General features: G+C 36.6%; 1 protein-coding gene across 3 annotated transcripts in view; it reads left to right on the top strand.

Annotated features, from left to right (window-relative positions):
- The window catches only part of LOC124154741 (sideroflexin-1), a 100,404-nt gene that overhangs the window by 50,963 nt on the left and 33,132 nt on the right, over nucleotides 1-16,309 (top strand). The window contains exon 6 of one of the 3 annotated variants that reach the window (XM_046528645.1): nucleotides 12,385-12,512. The exons of the other annotated variants lie outside the window; for them this stretch is intronic. Within the exon in view, the coding sequence (XP_046384601.1) occupies nucleotides 12,385-12,512 (128 nt within the window). The remainder of the gene's footprint in view (nucleotides 1-12,384; nucleotides 12,513-16,309) is intronic. 3 annotated transcript variants of the gene reach the window in all.

Consider the following 16,309-nt stretch of genomic DNA (forward strand, 5'->3'; position numbering starts at 1 on the left):
TACACAATAAGTTATTGATAGAATCTTGATGGTCTCATTTTCTTCACCAAATAGAAATAAATGTTGATTTTATTTTGGAAATACATATGTATTCTTTACCTTGGCCAAGTTTTACAAGATAATTTTTTCCGCTTTGTTTGCTTGTGGAAGGCATTTGGTTTTATCTTTTTGCTAAATATCTGTAATTTGTAATGCTTGGTCATCACCATTCTCAGTTCCTTCTGTGCAAAATTATTCCTGTCATGAAACGGCACACCCACAGATTCCATGGCTCCATTCCAAATGTGATTGAAACATTTTTGTCTTTTAATCCATATAAGTTGAAGCCTAAATATAGATGATTGATTGTTACCTTATCCACTATTTATCATTAAATGGGAGATATATGTTCTCAAGTTAAATAATAGCTATATTTTTAAATGCTTACATCACAAACTTTTACAGTGATACAGGTCATTCTCAATATCAATTTGTCAATGTCACAGCATCACCTTTCCATCAATTTCAGCATCAATGACGTTTTAAGTCATGATATGATAAATACTCTCAAAGTGAGTGCTTTCTGATATCTTAACTTATGATGACGACGATTTTGTGATGCTGAAATTTATGGAAAGAGTTTGCCATGACGTTGACAGATTGAAATTTGAAGAAAATGTGAAGATAGGACGAACGTCAGAGCGTGAGTCAGGGTGAAAAGGTCTATTGGGAACAATGTGTACTGTGGATGGTGAAGGTCATTGTATTGAGTGATAAATAATGGTTTGAGATGCTACTTGGAATTGGTCATATCTCAAGGCGTGAAACAGTGCTTGGCTGCAAGCAAACATCCACATCCTGCTCTTCATGCTCTTGTCGCCATTGCCTTAAAATTTCAAAACCACCGGATTTAACATTATATGCAAGCTGACTGCCGCTGCTCCTGCAGAGTGGGAGCACGTTTGAACCTATTGTTTGGATATACATATGTATGTATTTGCTTTGCCTCAGCTCCACATTTTCTCATGGAGTAGTGGAATTATTATTTGTGTATCCACTCAAATTGGTTACTGTCCGTTACAAAATTACATCATCCAAGTGTGAAGATAAATATCTCGAAGTTTGATCATTTGCTTTATTTACTTCTGTCTGTACTGATGGCATAATAAATGGCATAAGAAATGGAATTTCAGAACACACTTCTGGTTGTTAGGTCAATGAATTGCTTTTACAGTTTTGTTGCAACTATAGTTATCAAGTATTCAAAAACCTCTTTGCACATGTTCATACCTCAGGGCTTTCTAAATGTACACTTGAAGTGTATTATGTTATTTCATTCATCAATACTCCAGTTATTAATGCAAAGATGAAACTGTGTTGTTTTGCCAATCCTTGGCCCCAGCAAAATAGAAGGGATTACACTATCAAATATTATCCTTGATTTATAAAGCAATGGTTGTAAGAAAGCCTCTCACCAAATTTTACCACAGAACGCTGAATAATTACGCCCCTAGAAGAGTTTGAAGTTTCAACTTGAATTCCATGCCAAAAAACGTATTTCTCGGGCGACGCCATGTTGATGACGTGTGAACCTCATGATATCTGCATTGCTTGCATAAGGAGTGCATTATCGTAGGCGTTATTTCGAGTATAAATAAATGGTATATGAAATGGAGAATTTTAAATGAGTGGGAGGAAACCTTACGTGTACTGTTGTGTGCCTAATGTGAATCTACCTCTCGTTAAACACAAGTAAAGTATTTTTTTGTTGTGCCAAACAACCCAGACTGAGGAAGGCGGTGGTACGACACTGCACGGAGACAGCATATTCTTTCAGAGATGGGCTGTTATAGAATTTGTGAGGGCCATTTTAATGTAAGTCTCTTCTGCTTCTCAATGGGATTTAGTTTCCATTACTCCTTATGTTGTCTTTAGCCACACATCGCAAAAGTTTGTATGTGCTTAAATAAATACGTGCTCAACGGGAAGTTTTACTATTTAATTGCAAATAAATCATTATGTTTCAATTTATGTTGAATTTAATTATTGTTTGGTGTGCATTTACTATATATTTGCCCCGGTTTTCACTCTTTGTTTCTATCTTGCGCATTAAAAGTCAACTACTGTAACGGAAAGGGTCTTTGACACTAACCTGGTAATGTGTCAAATAGTACAAAGTAATACATCATAATCACATATTTGTACTCCAGGGAATACTACGATATAGTATTACTCACAACAAGCAGAAATAAGCACATTTGAGTCACGGTGCCGCCAGGTTTATAAATAGAACCACAAATAGTAAATATTAACTTTTCTTTCTTTTTTAACTTTTCTAATCTTACAGCAAAACAGAGAAACCAAAGGCAAAGACGTACTGAATGAATGCTAGAAAATAGTTTGAACTATCATCAATCGAAAAAGAATAAGTGTCAAATTATACAATGTAAGGTGTGACTCCTCTCGCTAGACTTCAAACTGTATGTTAATGCCGACGTCATTATTTTATCCACCATTTTTTCTTAATTTAAAAAATTTGCATTAGCTTCAATGACAGCGAAATTACGAGTACAAAAAACCTGTAAATAAGAAAGAAAACGAGAGAAAAAGCTGAAAAAATTATGAAAGACAGTCCCAATCCCTCAACCTTTACTATCACAGCTCAAATCGGTAACATAAAATTATTCAAAAAATAAGAATTATAAGAAGTAAGGGTGAAAACCGGTTCAAGTATTCAGTAAATGCACACGAAATAATCATTACATCCTGCATAAATAGAAGCGGAATGATAAATTTGCAGTATAAAATAATTTATCTCTTTGAGTGCATATATATATATATATACTCGCAATGCTAGCTGGGGGGGCTCTGCCCCCCCTAGGCCCCCCCGAAAAAGGCCTCCGGCCTGTTATGCTCACTGTGGGAGGTCTTACACTTTTTGTTTGCTACTTGTTACTTAAGGATCGTTTACTTTTAAGCTGGCTAGCTTAGGTATAAGCGATATTTCCACTTTCACGTAAAACGAGCGCATGGTACGTAGGCTACATTATGAATGTAAATATTTATAAAGAGAAACGTTTATCTGAGGGGCTATAAAAAAGTAAAATAAATTTCTACGAGTTTCTCTAACTTATTCAATTCAAACACAAAAAACGTTGAGACCACGTCCCACTGTAAAACCCAATGCATACGTAATATCATAACATAACGACTTTACGTATTACAATGAAAAACACGTTTATTAATTATTTTCCACAAAACTCAAGCAAATTCAAGATATACGAATAAGATGTAACAGCTGTTCCCCTTCGTAAGCGAATTACGTAGGGACTGAATATCAATATTTAGAACAAATGCGCCTTAGCATGAATTGGGGCTAGTATGACGAATTTTATCGAAATATTATTTATCGTGATCGCGAATGATTTCACTTCAGAAATACCTCTATTTAAAGTTTTAATGAATCGGGATACACAAATATCTCAGCCTCAATATCCCACGCAATGCGCAATAAATCTGGTGAGTAACGGATCACAGCCTTTGGTGTACAAGACATTGTGAATGTCAAGACTTCGATAATTTTTACAGTTGAATACCTTAGTCACTCAAGGAAACGTGATTTTTGCAAGACAAATAATTGAATAAGAAATACCTTTATTTGCACTTATCTTCCATATTGTATTACTCACTGCCTATTCGAATGATCACTTCTGCAGCTCACGGATAACCTTGTACATTAAAAAGGAAATTAACGGAAAAAAGAACGTAAACAAAAATAAAAAGTTATCACCATCACAAAACACGATAATAAAATCATTTTTACCAACCTATATTGTGTAAGACTTGTTTAAAAGTCTTTCTACTACAATCGTGTATCGCCAACAAGATACGAACTACCGTATATCTCCGAATATAGTCCCCCCTTTTTTTCCAAAAATGGCCGCGGAAAAGTAAGGGGGGGGGACTATAATCGAGTGTAATCCAATTTAGCATACTAAAGGTGACCGTAAAGTAATAAATAACGGCATAATGGCTAATGTTCTCGTAGTCTTTCTATTTGAGTATATTTATGAGGATTATAATCGGAGATATGTATTAGTAAATACTCAGGGAAAAATTTCTGCTGTGTAAGTCATTTGGAACTGTCATGTATCTGCTTTGTACCACTGATTTGTATGTGCTTTTGAACTACTGTGGAATTGAAACACGGTACACAGCAGTTCATGACGTCATAGCATCGCTACCATGTCATCAACTCATTTGAAACATATTTTGAACTGCCTTGGATTTCCATTGGAAACTGCTATGGGACTCATTTGGATTTAAATTTGGAAGTCGTTTGTACCACTCGTTCATCCGTTTTGAAACTGATTTGTACCATTTGGAACTCATTTGTACAACATGCCACCTCCTTTGTAGCAGTTCAAGATGGCGTACTCAATTTTCTTGAAGTTTATTTTAGTCTGTTTCGGATATTTAGGCAAAATGACTATTACGAATGGAAGTGCGGCAGTGCCGCCATTAGGCAATTGCTCCATTGCTTTGCAAAGCATTAGTCATAAACGAAATACATTCAAGCTCGACAAGCTTAACAAAAGTTTCGTGTTTTCATATTGCGGAGTGAGGGGTAAGTCACTTTGGTGGTCAAGAAAGTCCTTATCGAGAGCTTAATTCCGATCTTACGTGGTTGATGTGGATCATTCAGTGTCCATTTTTGAGTGAAATGCCTTCGTTTCTGGAAATTTTTTCTTGAAAACCGTCATGTTAAATATCTGAAAATACAATGGGAAATGCGAAAAAAGGCCTTTCCGGGTAATCGAACTTGTCATCTTCGACATTGAAATATATTTTCGAAGGAGGGATTCATGGCGAAAAAATTCAGCCCTAAAATGCGGATCCAAATATGGACATAAACCATTTCCTAGGGATCGCGAAGACAATATACATGGTATGTTTTATCATAGAGTAAGTATATTATATACTTACTCTATGGTTTTATGTATATTAATCTATGCAAAATACTACTTTTCCGGTAGTATCAAAGAACGAAAGCTATGAAAGAAAAGGTTGCAAATATGCCGTAAAATTCACAATATTTATAATTGCGAAGTATACTTTGAAAGTATAGACATTGAATTTTTACGATAATAATATACTTGGAAACGCAAAAAAACGCGAGCTCTATGAATTTGTTATTGAATACCTTTATTATACGTAACCCAAATTCTCGGTACGTAGTGAAGATAATCTTGTCGCATTTCAAATCGGACCCAAAAATACGATTTAAGCCACAAGGAAAATAGAATGATTTTTAAACTAATTCGAGTGATTATTTGGGAGTTCCGTTTCTATTAACTGACTTGCGATTATTTCTTATTAAACTACGTATGCATTTTTATTGCATATATGTATTAAAGAATTTTCGTTTTCTCGACCAAACGTATCAGACTGAACCTGGCCATGGTATGTTGGCGCGTAGAAGACAGTTCCAAAACAAATGATGACGTTTATAAATCGCATGGATTTGTTCACAGAGAATTACAAACGTATGGAAAGCCGTAATACATGAATCTTTTCAGTACACAACAGTTACAATACGAATGATGACGCCCGGAAATCCTGTCATCTCGTTCAAAGGGAGTTCCAAATGAATTTTCTCCGTACACAGCAGTTACAATACGAATGATGACGTCTGGAAATCCTACCGAATCGTTCAAACGTAGTTCCAAATGAGTAGAAAGCAGTTCCAAACGAACACACTCTGTACAAAGGAGTTCCAAAGGGGATCACAAATGAGTTACAAACGTCTTCATATTTCTAATTTTTGGTACAAATGAGTGAAAATGAGTTTCACAGCAGTTCCAATGCAGATTTTGGTGTTCCAAAGCAGTTTCAAAAGGGTTCCAAAGCAGTTGCAAAGCAAAAATTTTTCCCTGAGTACTGCCACGTTTTACCGGAAATTAAGACAATTTTTACCACAAATGTTGTACAGATACGATTATTCCGATTCAAATAGCATATCGAATATGCGTTTTCACGGAATCCATCGGGTAGCCGCTAATTTTTCTTGGAAAAGTATTGTTAGAATAATTCAATCGACACTGATCACTTAATGACGCAAAACAGTAAATAATTAAAATGAAAACTAAACACACACTATCATTACATTAATCGAACACTAGAATTGAATCAATAGTATATGTACCCGTCGCTCATTTAATAACTACACGATTTAAATAATTGCGAAAAATAAACAGATAAAGTGAACCTTTCGTGACGATTTAGCATTTCATTGCGTCCGTAGCTACTATACGTCCGTGCGGTTCGTGTTTACAACCATTGCCTTTACCGCCTTCACAGAACAAGAATGCGCAATAGGTGATGCATTTGTTTCTGAAAAGGCGCAATAATCGACGACTTTAAACCAGAAGCGCCGGCATTACTGCATTTGATCGAAATACAGCGACTCAGCATCGAAAGTGTAATCAATTTATTGAGGAATATCTTCAATTCGTCAGGGTAAATAGGATCGATAAATTACGTCGCATAACGTTTCGCAATTATTTCCGCGATATTTTCTTTATTAAAAATAATTTTACGTTCAACAGTGAGGTGATGGATCAAGTAGAAAGATGAGGATCAATCCTGCCGCAGATTAGAGGCCTTCAAAGACGGAGTTTCGATGCCAATTTAAAAATAGCCGTTGCAGAATACGCCGTAAATCATAGTATTTACAGCGCTAGCAAAGCGCTAATACATAGCGGAAGTCATTTCGGGGGTCTCGATGCGGCAGATTCAAAGAATTAAAGGAAAATATCGTCGAATTTGTGCGCAAATGCAGAGCAGAAGCCCTTTGTGTAACTTATGCAATGATTCGCGACGAGGCATTGAAAATTGATATAATTTTTTTTTCAGTTTTAATGTTTGTTAGAAAAAGTTTATTTCTCAATTTTATTACTTTGATATTTTTAAGTCCTGTTGTTTAATTGTTTTGCTTAGCAGGCATTTGATAGCAATATTTTTATAATTTATTTAACACAATTTTATTTAGATTTCCTAAATTCTTCAGGTCACTTGGATTTGTGATGACTTGATGGGTGTGTTACACTGGATCTAAGGAAGTTTCAGGGTCAAATGCAATACTGTTTATGGGCTTTAAGTTAAAGCTTATATATTGACATTGTCTGTAGTCATTTGGAAATCAAAAATATTAATATTTTTGTGAAGGTTTAAAAAATACAATAGCCTTGGATACTTAAAAAAATTTCTCATTTCTTCATTACATCTGGTTAAGGAACTATAAATTACTGATAAATTCAATGGATCACAACATGTTTTAGGTATAGTTATTTTGTTGTGATGGAAAATATGTGAACAGATTTGTTCTTAATCTTCACAGAAAATAATAGTTTTTATCGAATCTAGAATCTTAACTTGCTAACCACAGAAAAATTGCCTTCCTTTACATTTTAAAATTTTTCCCAAAACTGAGGTCTCAAAATTGGGGGGGGGGGACTATATTCGGGGGGGACTATATTCGGAGATATACGGTATAGTCAACAGCACGAATCAAATTTCTAATATGGCAATTAGAGCACTTGTTAACTTTGAAATTAATAACCACCACACTCTCGATGTAATATACCAAAAACAACAACTAATTTCTTACCTTACATTTCTCCGCTTTTGATTTGAATGCGCTTTGATTTAAACAGATGTTTGTTCTTGCGGAAAGAAGACGCAAAGAAATAGACACTTCAATTATTACTTTCTTAATTTCCAACCTTATATTTATCAGTTTTTCGTTTTAATTCCTTTATCCTCTTTCCCAATTTAGTTCCTCTTGTTTGCATAAACAAATATGTTGCTATGATTGTTCGTTTGTATGACTGCCGCGCCGCCATTGGAATTTGGTGGCCATTTTTTGAACTAATCCCTATACTCACTTTTAATTGAATAGACGGATAAATAATTGTAAATTTAGTGTTTTCATAATTTTTCCTGGGGTTTCAGACAATTTTAGAGGGGGTCTTCATTAGACTTTTTGCCGTATCTCGTCTCGTTCACCCCAAACATTTGTATAGGTGAGTGAGTGGTCGTAAGTGGTCTTTATACTATATAGATATATTCACTCACAAGCGGAATGTTAGTGGAGCACAGCAGAAAACTATGGAAATAGTATAGGATACTAAATTTTCTTTAGAAGCATAAGTGGTGCCACAAACTTTGTCCTAAAACTTTTGAAAGTGACTGCACGTGTAACTCAGATGTAAATATAAATGAACTAACAGATATTTTCACGTAAAAATCCCCATCTCTGAGTTCCTCTTGTCATTTTGATGACAACTGCTTACCATTTTCTAAAGTACGAAACTGACTTGAAGAATAATCAGGAGCACAGTTGACCAAAGCGAGGCATCTGCTTTAAAAATGCTGTTCCAACGAAATTTGAATGCTGATCCTAAAAGAAACAGAGAGAACCCCGAACTTCCGCTCTCCAGAGAGCAAGAAAATAACTATAACTATAGCACATTTTTAAATTTATTTCATAATTTAGATCCGGAAACTAAAAACCATTAATGAGTAAAGGATTTTATGATGGTATGTCCTCAAATTAAAGCATCCACTACAATTGCTGTGATTACTGTCTCTATCAAAACTGTAAACATTTCATCTTAAGAAGTTTCATTTCAATGAAATGATTCGTTTTAAGACATAAAAATTGTTCATCGAGCCTCGGTTGATAATGTCTGTACATTTCGAGAATCACCCAGACCAAAATTAATGTTTTTTTTCACCATGATGATAAAACTTTGGCCACTATTTCCACGAACCCAATATGTTTACGGCTTCTTCAAGAGTTACTTCCGCGGCATTCATGAGGTTCACATGTCACACGGCGTCAGCCAATAGAAATACGTTTCGCGTCGTGGGCGTGGCCAAAGCTCCTAGCGTACTTTTAAAGCTACTTATCTCGGTTAAAAATCGAATTTGAGCTCTTAAATTTGGTGTGTGTTTTTCATTCGTATCTTTTTGGTTTAAAACAACAAAATCCAATTTCTAATTTTGAGTGTTCCCTCCTATTGGCTTTCCTTTCTCTGGAGTTCATCACTATGATTCCGCCAAAAATATATTCTGTAAAAATGTGATTATGTGCATCAATATTGTCTTATTGTATAGCATAGGGGTGTCAGGCTGGCGCTTATTTTTTCAAAATGATCCAATTTAAAAATTCATGGTCGCAAAATATTATAAAATTTTCAGGTTCGTGTGACGTGGGATAGCCGCACCTGAGTCGTCTAAAGGCGCCTATTGGGCCTTAATGCAGCTATTTGGAATGTTGAGTTTTTTGACTCGGATAAAACGTTTACTTAAGTAAACATGATATTTAAGGGTCATTTGGACAAAAATTTCAACCGTTTAGTCGTATCCCTATTCCTTCATGTGGAAACGCTGCCTAAAAAAAAGTACCCGCTGAACGCCCCCACCTCCCTGCCTCCAGGTGCACTGCGTGTTTCTTGATTAGCGGGCACTAATTAGTCGTGTGGATCTTCCCTCCTTCCCCTTTCGTGCTGCCAGAGTGAGTGATAATGACAAGCCAGGGGCCATATGATAGGCCAATTTCCTTTATTAGGCTTTTACAGCTTACAACTTTGAAAACTCCAACAGTTGTGCATTTTGTTGAAACTGAAAGTTTCTTTGTATCTAACATTGATAGATGGCCCTGAGATGGTGACATTCTTTATTTCTTTGATAGCTGTCAGTGAGGGAACTCTGCATAAAACAAGTATCATATGCATATTAGTGTGCAACTGGCCAATCAATGTCCATACATATGTGTTTCAAGGGAATCGGGATTGACAAATCATAATTGAGGAGCGTTGAAGTGAGACAAATGAGCAAGTGGAGGGGGAATGATGATGCGAGTGTTGCGTAAGGGATGGCAACCCAGGGGTGAGTGAGGTGCTATTGCGTTGTTGAGGCCCCCCTAATTTGTTGAGTCTCTCTCTCGTGATGGCCTTGACGATGGAGGGCAGTGATTGGCAGAGATGAATTTTGCTCCAGAGACTCGTTTTCATCTCAATGTGTGCAGTCCCTTATTTTCTGACAAAAAACCTCTTCAGCTCTGACCGTTCAATTTTGTTACAATGCCTCTAAAATATTGTTAAGCAAAATTTGAATGAGGTCTGAGTATTCCTAACTATGCTGAATTGAACAGGAAGTTTCGTGAAGATCATTCCGAGATTTGTCGGGCTGAATCCCACTCGGGCCTAGCGTTGCAGGAAGTACATATGTGTGACCGTTAGTTTATTTGAAGCTTGCAATTGTTAAGTGTGCACAATTTGGTAGCTATTCCAGCATATTTATTCCCAAGCAGCAGGCACGTAGGCAGAAATTTTCTTTGAGTGGGAGCTGGGATGGATGGTACATATGCGGATTGCTGCCTGTATTTTTGCATTATGTACTTTCAATTCACATCAATTGGAAAACCATGCATATACATATTTAAATCAGCTGTGTAGTTCATCTGCATATTGCACAAAGCTAAATTCATGCTTGTTTGTTTGACAGACATCATAAGATGTAAATGTATAAAAAAATGGAGGGTCAGGGAATGGAAGCCCCTGGGATAGTGGTCTCCTCAGCTGACATGCTTCAAGGGTAGTCACCACTAAAGAAAAAGATTCTGGGGGCCGAAGCCCTCAAAGAAATACCGTATTTCTCCTAATATAGTCCCCCTCTGAATATACTCCCCTCCCCCTAATTTTGAGGCCTCAGTTTTTGGAAAAAAATTAAAAAATATGCTTGAATATTTTTAAAATTTTTCTTTTACCCTCTTTACTTTTTCCAGGGGCATTTTTTGGAAAAAAGGGGGACTATATTCAGATATGTACAGTATACATTTGATTGAAAATTTAGTGTAAAAGGCCATGAAACATCAAATGAAAAATCTTTTTTTTTTTATATTAGGGAGAAGAAACTAATAGCCAATACATAGTTTCACTGTGGTTTGCAAGCTAGTATATTTTCTAATAAAAAAGCACATTGTGGGGGCATGGAAGGTAATTTACATGCAGTCTGTCTCACTAAACTGTGAGAATATAAGAGGATCCTAAACAGCTCCGGGGAAGTCTTTTAAGCAAAGGTCAAGAAGTGAATATTATATCACACAGTTTTTACTTAATGGACAAGGATGCCCTAGCAGCACTAACTCTTGCATGATGATGCACAAAGGTTAAGAAAAGACTTAGCTGTTTCACAAAATAAAATATATTTGTGACCGGTTTCGATACAGCGTAATATCATCTGGCAATTACAAGTATCAGTACATAGAATTTATACCCTTGAAGGCGTGAGAGGGGTGGTAGAGTGGAGGTGGAGAAAATGTTGGTGATGATGATGATCACTTGCACGATGGATCGAAAGAGAAGAAAAATTTTCATTTTAGTGGAATATTCACAATTTTCTTTTGACTTCACTTTTATATTTATATGTTAAAGATTCAATGAAAACTTTTAGGTAATGTCAAAGGCAAATTATCCTAAAGTTGCAATAAAACAGTCTGGAGGCTAAGCAGGGTTCTGGAAGAAATACAAGCAGGTGGGTTCACTGCACTAAGTGGCTCTAGGGAGTGTTGTGCAGAGTGTGGGCGTGTTTTTCCCTTTTTCAATATCCTTTTCTCAGATATGTATCTAGGAGGCCTATGAAGAGTTAGTACTCTCAACTCTTGTTGACAGTACATACTTCCAAGTCCTATTGACTGAATGCACCTGCAGGCATGGCCCCTTGCTGATCAGCACACTCTTGTACCTTGAAGTAAATGCTGCTTAACTAACTAATAACTTCCATGACATTGTCGTGAGTGGGATTGCACTGATGAACTTGAGAGCAAGAAGACTAAAGTCCATGTGCATTGTGGTGCGAAATGGAAAACATGATGCAGTATCAGTGTTAAATAATTAACCAAAACGCTGATTAGTGTGATAGCTGGAAACTTTGTATAACTATTTGGAAAGCTTTTAGGTAAGATTTCATAAAGTCCTCCTTTTTGTTGCTGCAAGGCTGTAAGTGCAATGTGGCAACCAGGAAAATGTACTGAAATTCCATTTCTGAGTACGCAATGGGGCAAATGTTAATATTTGAAAAGTATACATGCCATCAGTGTGTGCTAACATGAATATGCTTAAGCATTGAAATGTGCTTAGTGTGGAGACAAATGGCCGGTCTTTGGAATATCTGTCTTCAGTCTTCGATAACGGAATCATGCGACAAGTAGTGGTGAGGCATTTTGGCCTCCCAGTTGCGGCATGAGGTGGCTGGGGATGTTGGCTTTGCGTAGCGCATATTTGGGCATGGTGGTTTGCACTAACAGCTGGCTCTGTCTCCCTGGTTATGGTGCATCAGGGAGTTGGCAGACGGTGTCCTTGTGATGGATGAACGCGGCAGCCGGGTTGGTCTGTCACACATAGCGGCGCGTGCCGCCATCACGCAAGTGGTCCTTTCACGCATCGCCATGGCTGTGCCCTCTATGGGTAAGGCATGAATGGACATGTATGCTCATATCTCTTGCAATCTTCATTATCAGAAAATGTGATTAGTATGTGCATGGGATGAGGTGATGAAAATATTTGTATAGTCTTGTCACATCTTCCATGTATGACCCAGCCAGAGAAGGTTTTTGAAGTGGTTTAACTTAGAAATGCTGAACCTTCAAGAATTTTGTTGTTTTTGAACCACCTGCTGGCTAAAGTGTTGGCACTGTTTGTTTTAGGGGGTAAAAATCATCATGACAGTCAGGAGAAGGATTGCATTTGGGATTATCATTCGTAAGGACTATTTGGCTTGGTTTGCTCTCTGGCTGATGTCATGAAATTTGTTTAATATGTAATTGTTGGTGCGTTTGCATATGGAGCATGGTAGCATGTTGATATGAATTTTTATGCATGCTTTAAATCTCTCAGTATGGTTGCCTCTGCCTTTTAGACATTTATGCAAGTGCTTCTCTGAATATATGTCGTGCAGCATGGCAAGGAATGTAATCCCTCGTGGCTGAGTATTGCCAGTTAGTTGCTTTCATGTGCTGGGAGAGAGATTGTTTTATGAATCAGATGTCAGTGTAGCTGATTGTGTTGTGTGCTGGAGAATTTGTTATAAGCTGTGCATGTGTGCTTTTATTTTCATACTGTATGCATTATTCAGTGCTAAAAACTTTTTCTGTGCTGCAATATAAGCTCTAGATCATCTGATGGCTGCCTTCAGATGCATGTAACTGCCCTGGTCCGTCTACCTCTTGGCCCATCGTCATTTAAATCCTGCATGGCGCTGTGCCTCCAGTTGCCACTTTACATAATCTTGGGAAAAGTAGGAGTGGTTTCAGTGTGGCGCTTGGATTCTTGGATCCCTGGAGACAGTGAGCATGGTGCTCATTGAAACATTGGAAGGAGGGGTTTATTTGGAAGAAGAGACATGAAATTTCCCTGGCTCTGAGTTTCCTTGGCCTCTTTCCCATTGTTATGATGCAGTAAATCCCCCTCTGCCATCTCAACAAAATCAACGTGTGAAATGACTATTTGCCTGATAAGGCTGTGAGATATTTGAAACAATAGTACATATCATGGAATTTGTGAGATGGCTCTAATTTCTATCTATGTATTCAATTAATCACTAACCCTATAGTAGTGGGTGGGATAATAGAGGAAATTGGTCATTTATGAGTGAATTTTTGTTCGTTCATGGAGTTATCCTACTTTATTTAGAACTCGAGTTTAGCTAGTGTACATGATTGATTGCAAATTGTTCAGTGGGATAAATAAGAGACATGTCCAGTAGATACATAATCTCAAGGGAAGTGGGTGGAATAAATTTTCCCTTCAGGGAAAATGGTACATTTCCAATATCATCATCATCATCATCACTGGTCAACAACCCTTAGAATGGTTTGATCCATCTTTCTTTAGTCAGCCAATCTTTTCTTATCTGTCTTAGTATTTCTTCTCTTCGGCATCCTTCTTTACGTGTTCCACTTATTTCATTCAAGGTATTCTTTTCCGTTCTTGCGTTCTTTCCGTTCTTTTCCATAATTGCTCTACATTTTGAAGAAATGTTTTGACTTTCCAATGAAATATTCAAAGCGACTTTATGCCATCAGTTTTTTTTTTTTTAATTCCATTTTAAACTAGCAATTTGATAAATTCGGTCTAAAATATCAATGCCTTCCTTCAACTGTACCATCTTGAAAACTGCTGCCTATTCTGCTTGTGAGACATCTGGAAGGGTCAGCTACTTTAGCTTGACATTCAGTATCTTCCTTATAAGCTCACTGCCCCAAGTGTCTTTGGGTCACCTCGTTATTCCTAATCCTCCTAAGTGTGCATGTGACCTGTCTAAAAATATTGATATTTTTAGATGTTAATAACTACTACCTATTATTGGCATGTTGCCAAACGGGGCTGTGCCGTGCCAGTGCCGGTTAACAGGAAGCAAAGTTTCACGCGCAAGAGGTGGCAATGCAGCATTCGTTCGCTCCGGCATATTTTTTTAATGCCTGTATATAACCTACACTACATAAAAATCATGTATTTTTGGATCATAGAAAATTTTCATATAAATTAAAAAGCGTCTCAATCAGTTTTATTTTTTCTTTCAGGGTAGGCTGTATGACTAGATAGTGTTTAAATATTTTTGTTATTTTACAACAAAATATGCATTTCAAAAATATGCAAAGGCTATTTTATTAATCTACATTAATGTTTGCAACTCATTGCAGAAGAAGAATGTTGTGGACGTAAGTAGTTTTCCCCAGGTTGAGTTATAAAGTTCATGAAGTTGACGAAACAGTTAATTTTATGGTGTGTGGAGTCATTTGTTGCACTCGCATGTCTTGATTTTTGAATATTTCATAAAACAAAAAATAAATCAGAATTGAGAATAAAATTTCCTTTAAAATGACGTATTTTGAATTATTATGGCATGCACTGAAGTCCAGATATAAATTTGCAAAGTACAGCGGCACATCATTTTGACACTGACAGTAATGGAAAGAAAACTCCATAACAAGTGGTGTATGAAGTTATTTAGGAGACTATTGAATTTCGCAGTCTTAAATTCATATGTACGTTGTTCACAGGAAAAAAACATTTAAAAAATTGACTCTTATCATTGAGTGTGCAATTGGCCGAGGTAATATTTTTGAAATACCCATACAGACTGTTGGACATAGCTGTCACACTTAAGACAATTTAGTAACAAGATTCATAGAAATAGATATCCTAAAGACAATTCCTACAGCTGGGAAGAAATCAAAGCCTCAAAGGAGGTGTGCAGTTTGTGCCTAATATGGAAAATGAAGAGACAGCGTGTACTGGTGTGAAAAATGTGCAATGGGCTTATGCTTTGTTTGCTTCAAATCATGCCACACGAACCAGAATTACTGAGGTATAGTCCATTGAATATTTGCATGTTGATGTTTGAAACATTAGCATGTTTGTACCCTTATGAAATGATTTGGTAATAATAGAACAAAGTCAGAGAAATGGGCCAAGTGATGAATTTTCAAGTAAGCGAAACGGGTAATCCTATCGAAATTATCCAATCGGTTATGAAATTTTCAACCCCAAATCACTAAAATACATCATGTAATTGTAAAAAAAATACATTGAATGCTAGAGATCTTGCAGCTTATTTGAAGCAAAATTTAAATCTTTGAAAACTAAAAATTTATTCATTAGTTCATCGAACGAGATACATAAAACAATAAATATTTATTAAAATGCTTGAAAAGTTATCATATAGTTGCACATTTTTTAACGCAAGCTTTTAAAAATTTTTAGATACTTATTGTTCATTATTATTAAAGTTATAAATCATTAAATGACAGCATTCCAAAAAGGCGAAGTCATGTAAATCTCATGTGGCCGCTGAGATGGGATGGGATTTAATTAAATGCCTGCTGCACTTGAGGGGTTAAGATGTTCAATTTCTTTCGGGCTTCTCAGCATTGGGTTCCAATCCACGTTGTCAAATGCCTTCTCTAAGTCCATGAGCGCAATGAATGTTGGCTTTTTCTTTTCCATTCTCTTTTCTATGAGGAGCCGAATAGCCAATATTGCTTCCCTTGTGCCTTTGCTTTTTCTGAATCCAAATTGGTCCTCATCCAAATGTAGATATAGATGATCCTTGTCAGTATCTTCAAGGCATGTGACGTCAGGCTTATGGTCCTAAAATCTTCACAGTTCTCCGCTCTTTTCTTCTTAGGAATAGTGATTATAATGTTCCTCTGAAAGTCCTTTGGTATCTCACCTATCGAATACATTTCGCTAATGATTTTGTA

This window comes from Ischnura elegans, chromosome 2 (genome assembly GCF_921293095.1).
Source record: "Ischnura elegans chromosome 2, ioIscEleg1.1, whole genome shotgun sequence".
NCBI classification, from domain to species: Eukaryota; Metazoa; Arthropoda; class Insecta; order Odonata; family Coenagrionidae; genus Ischnura; species Ischnura elegans.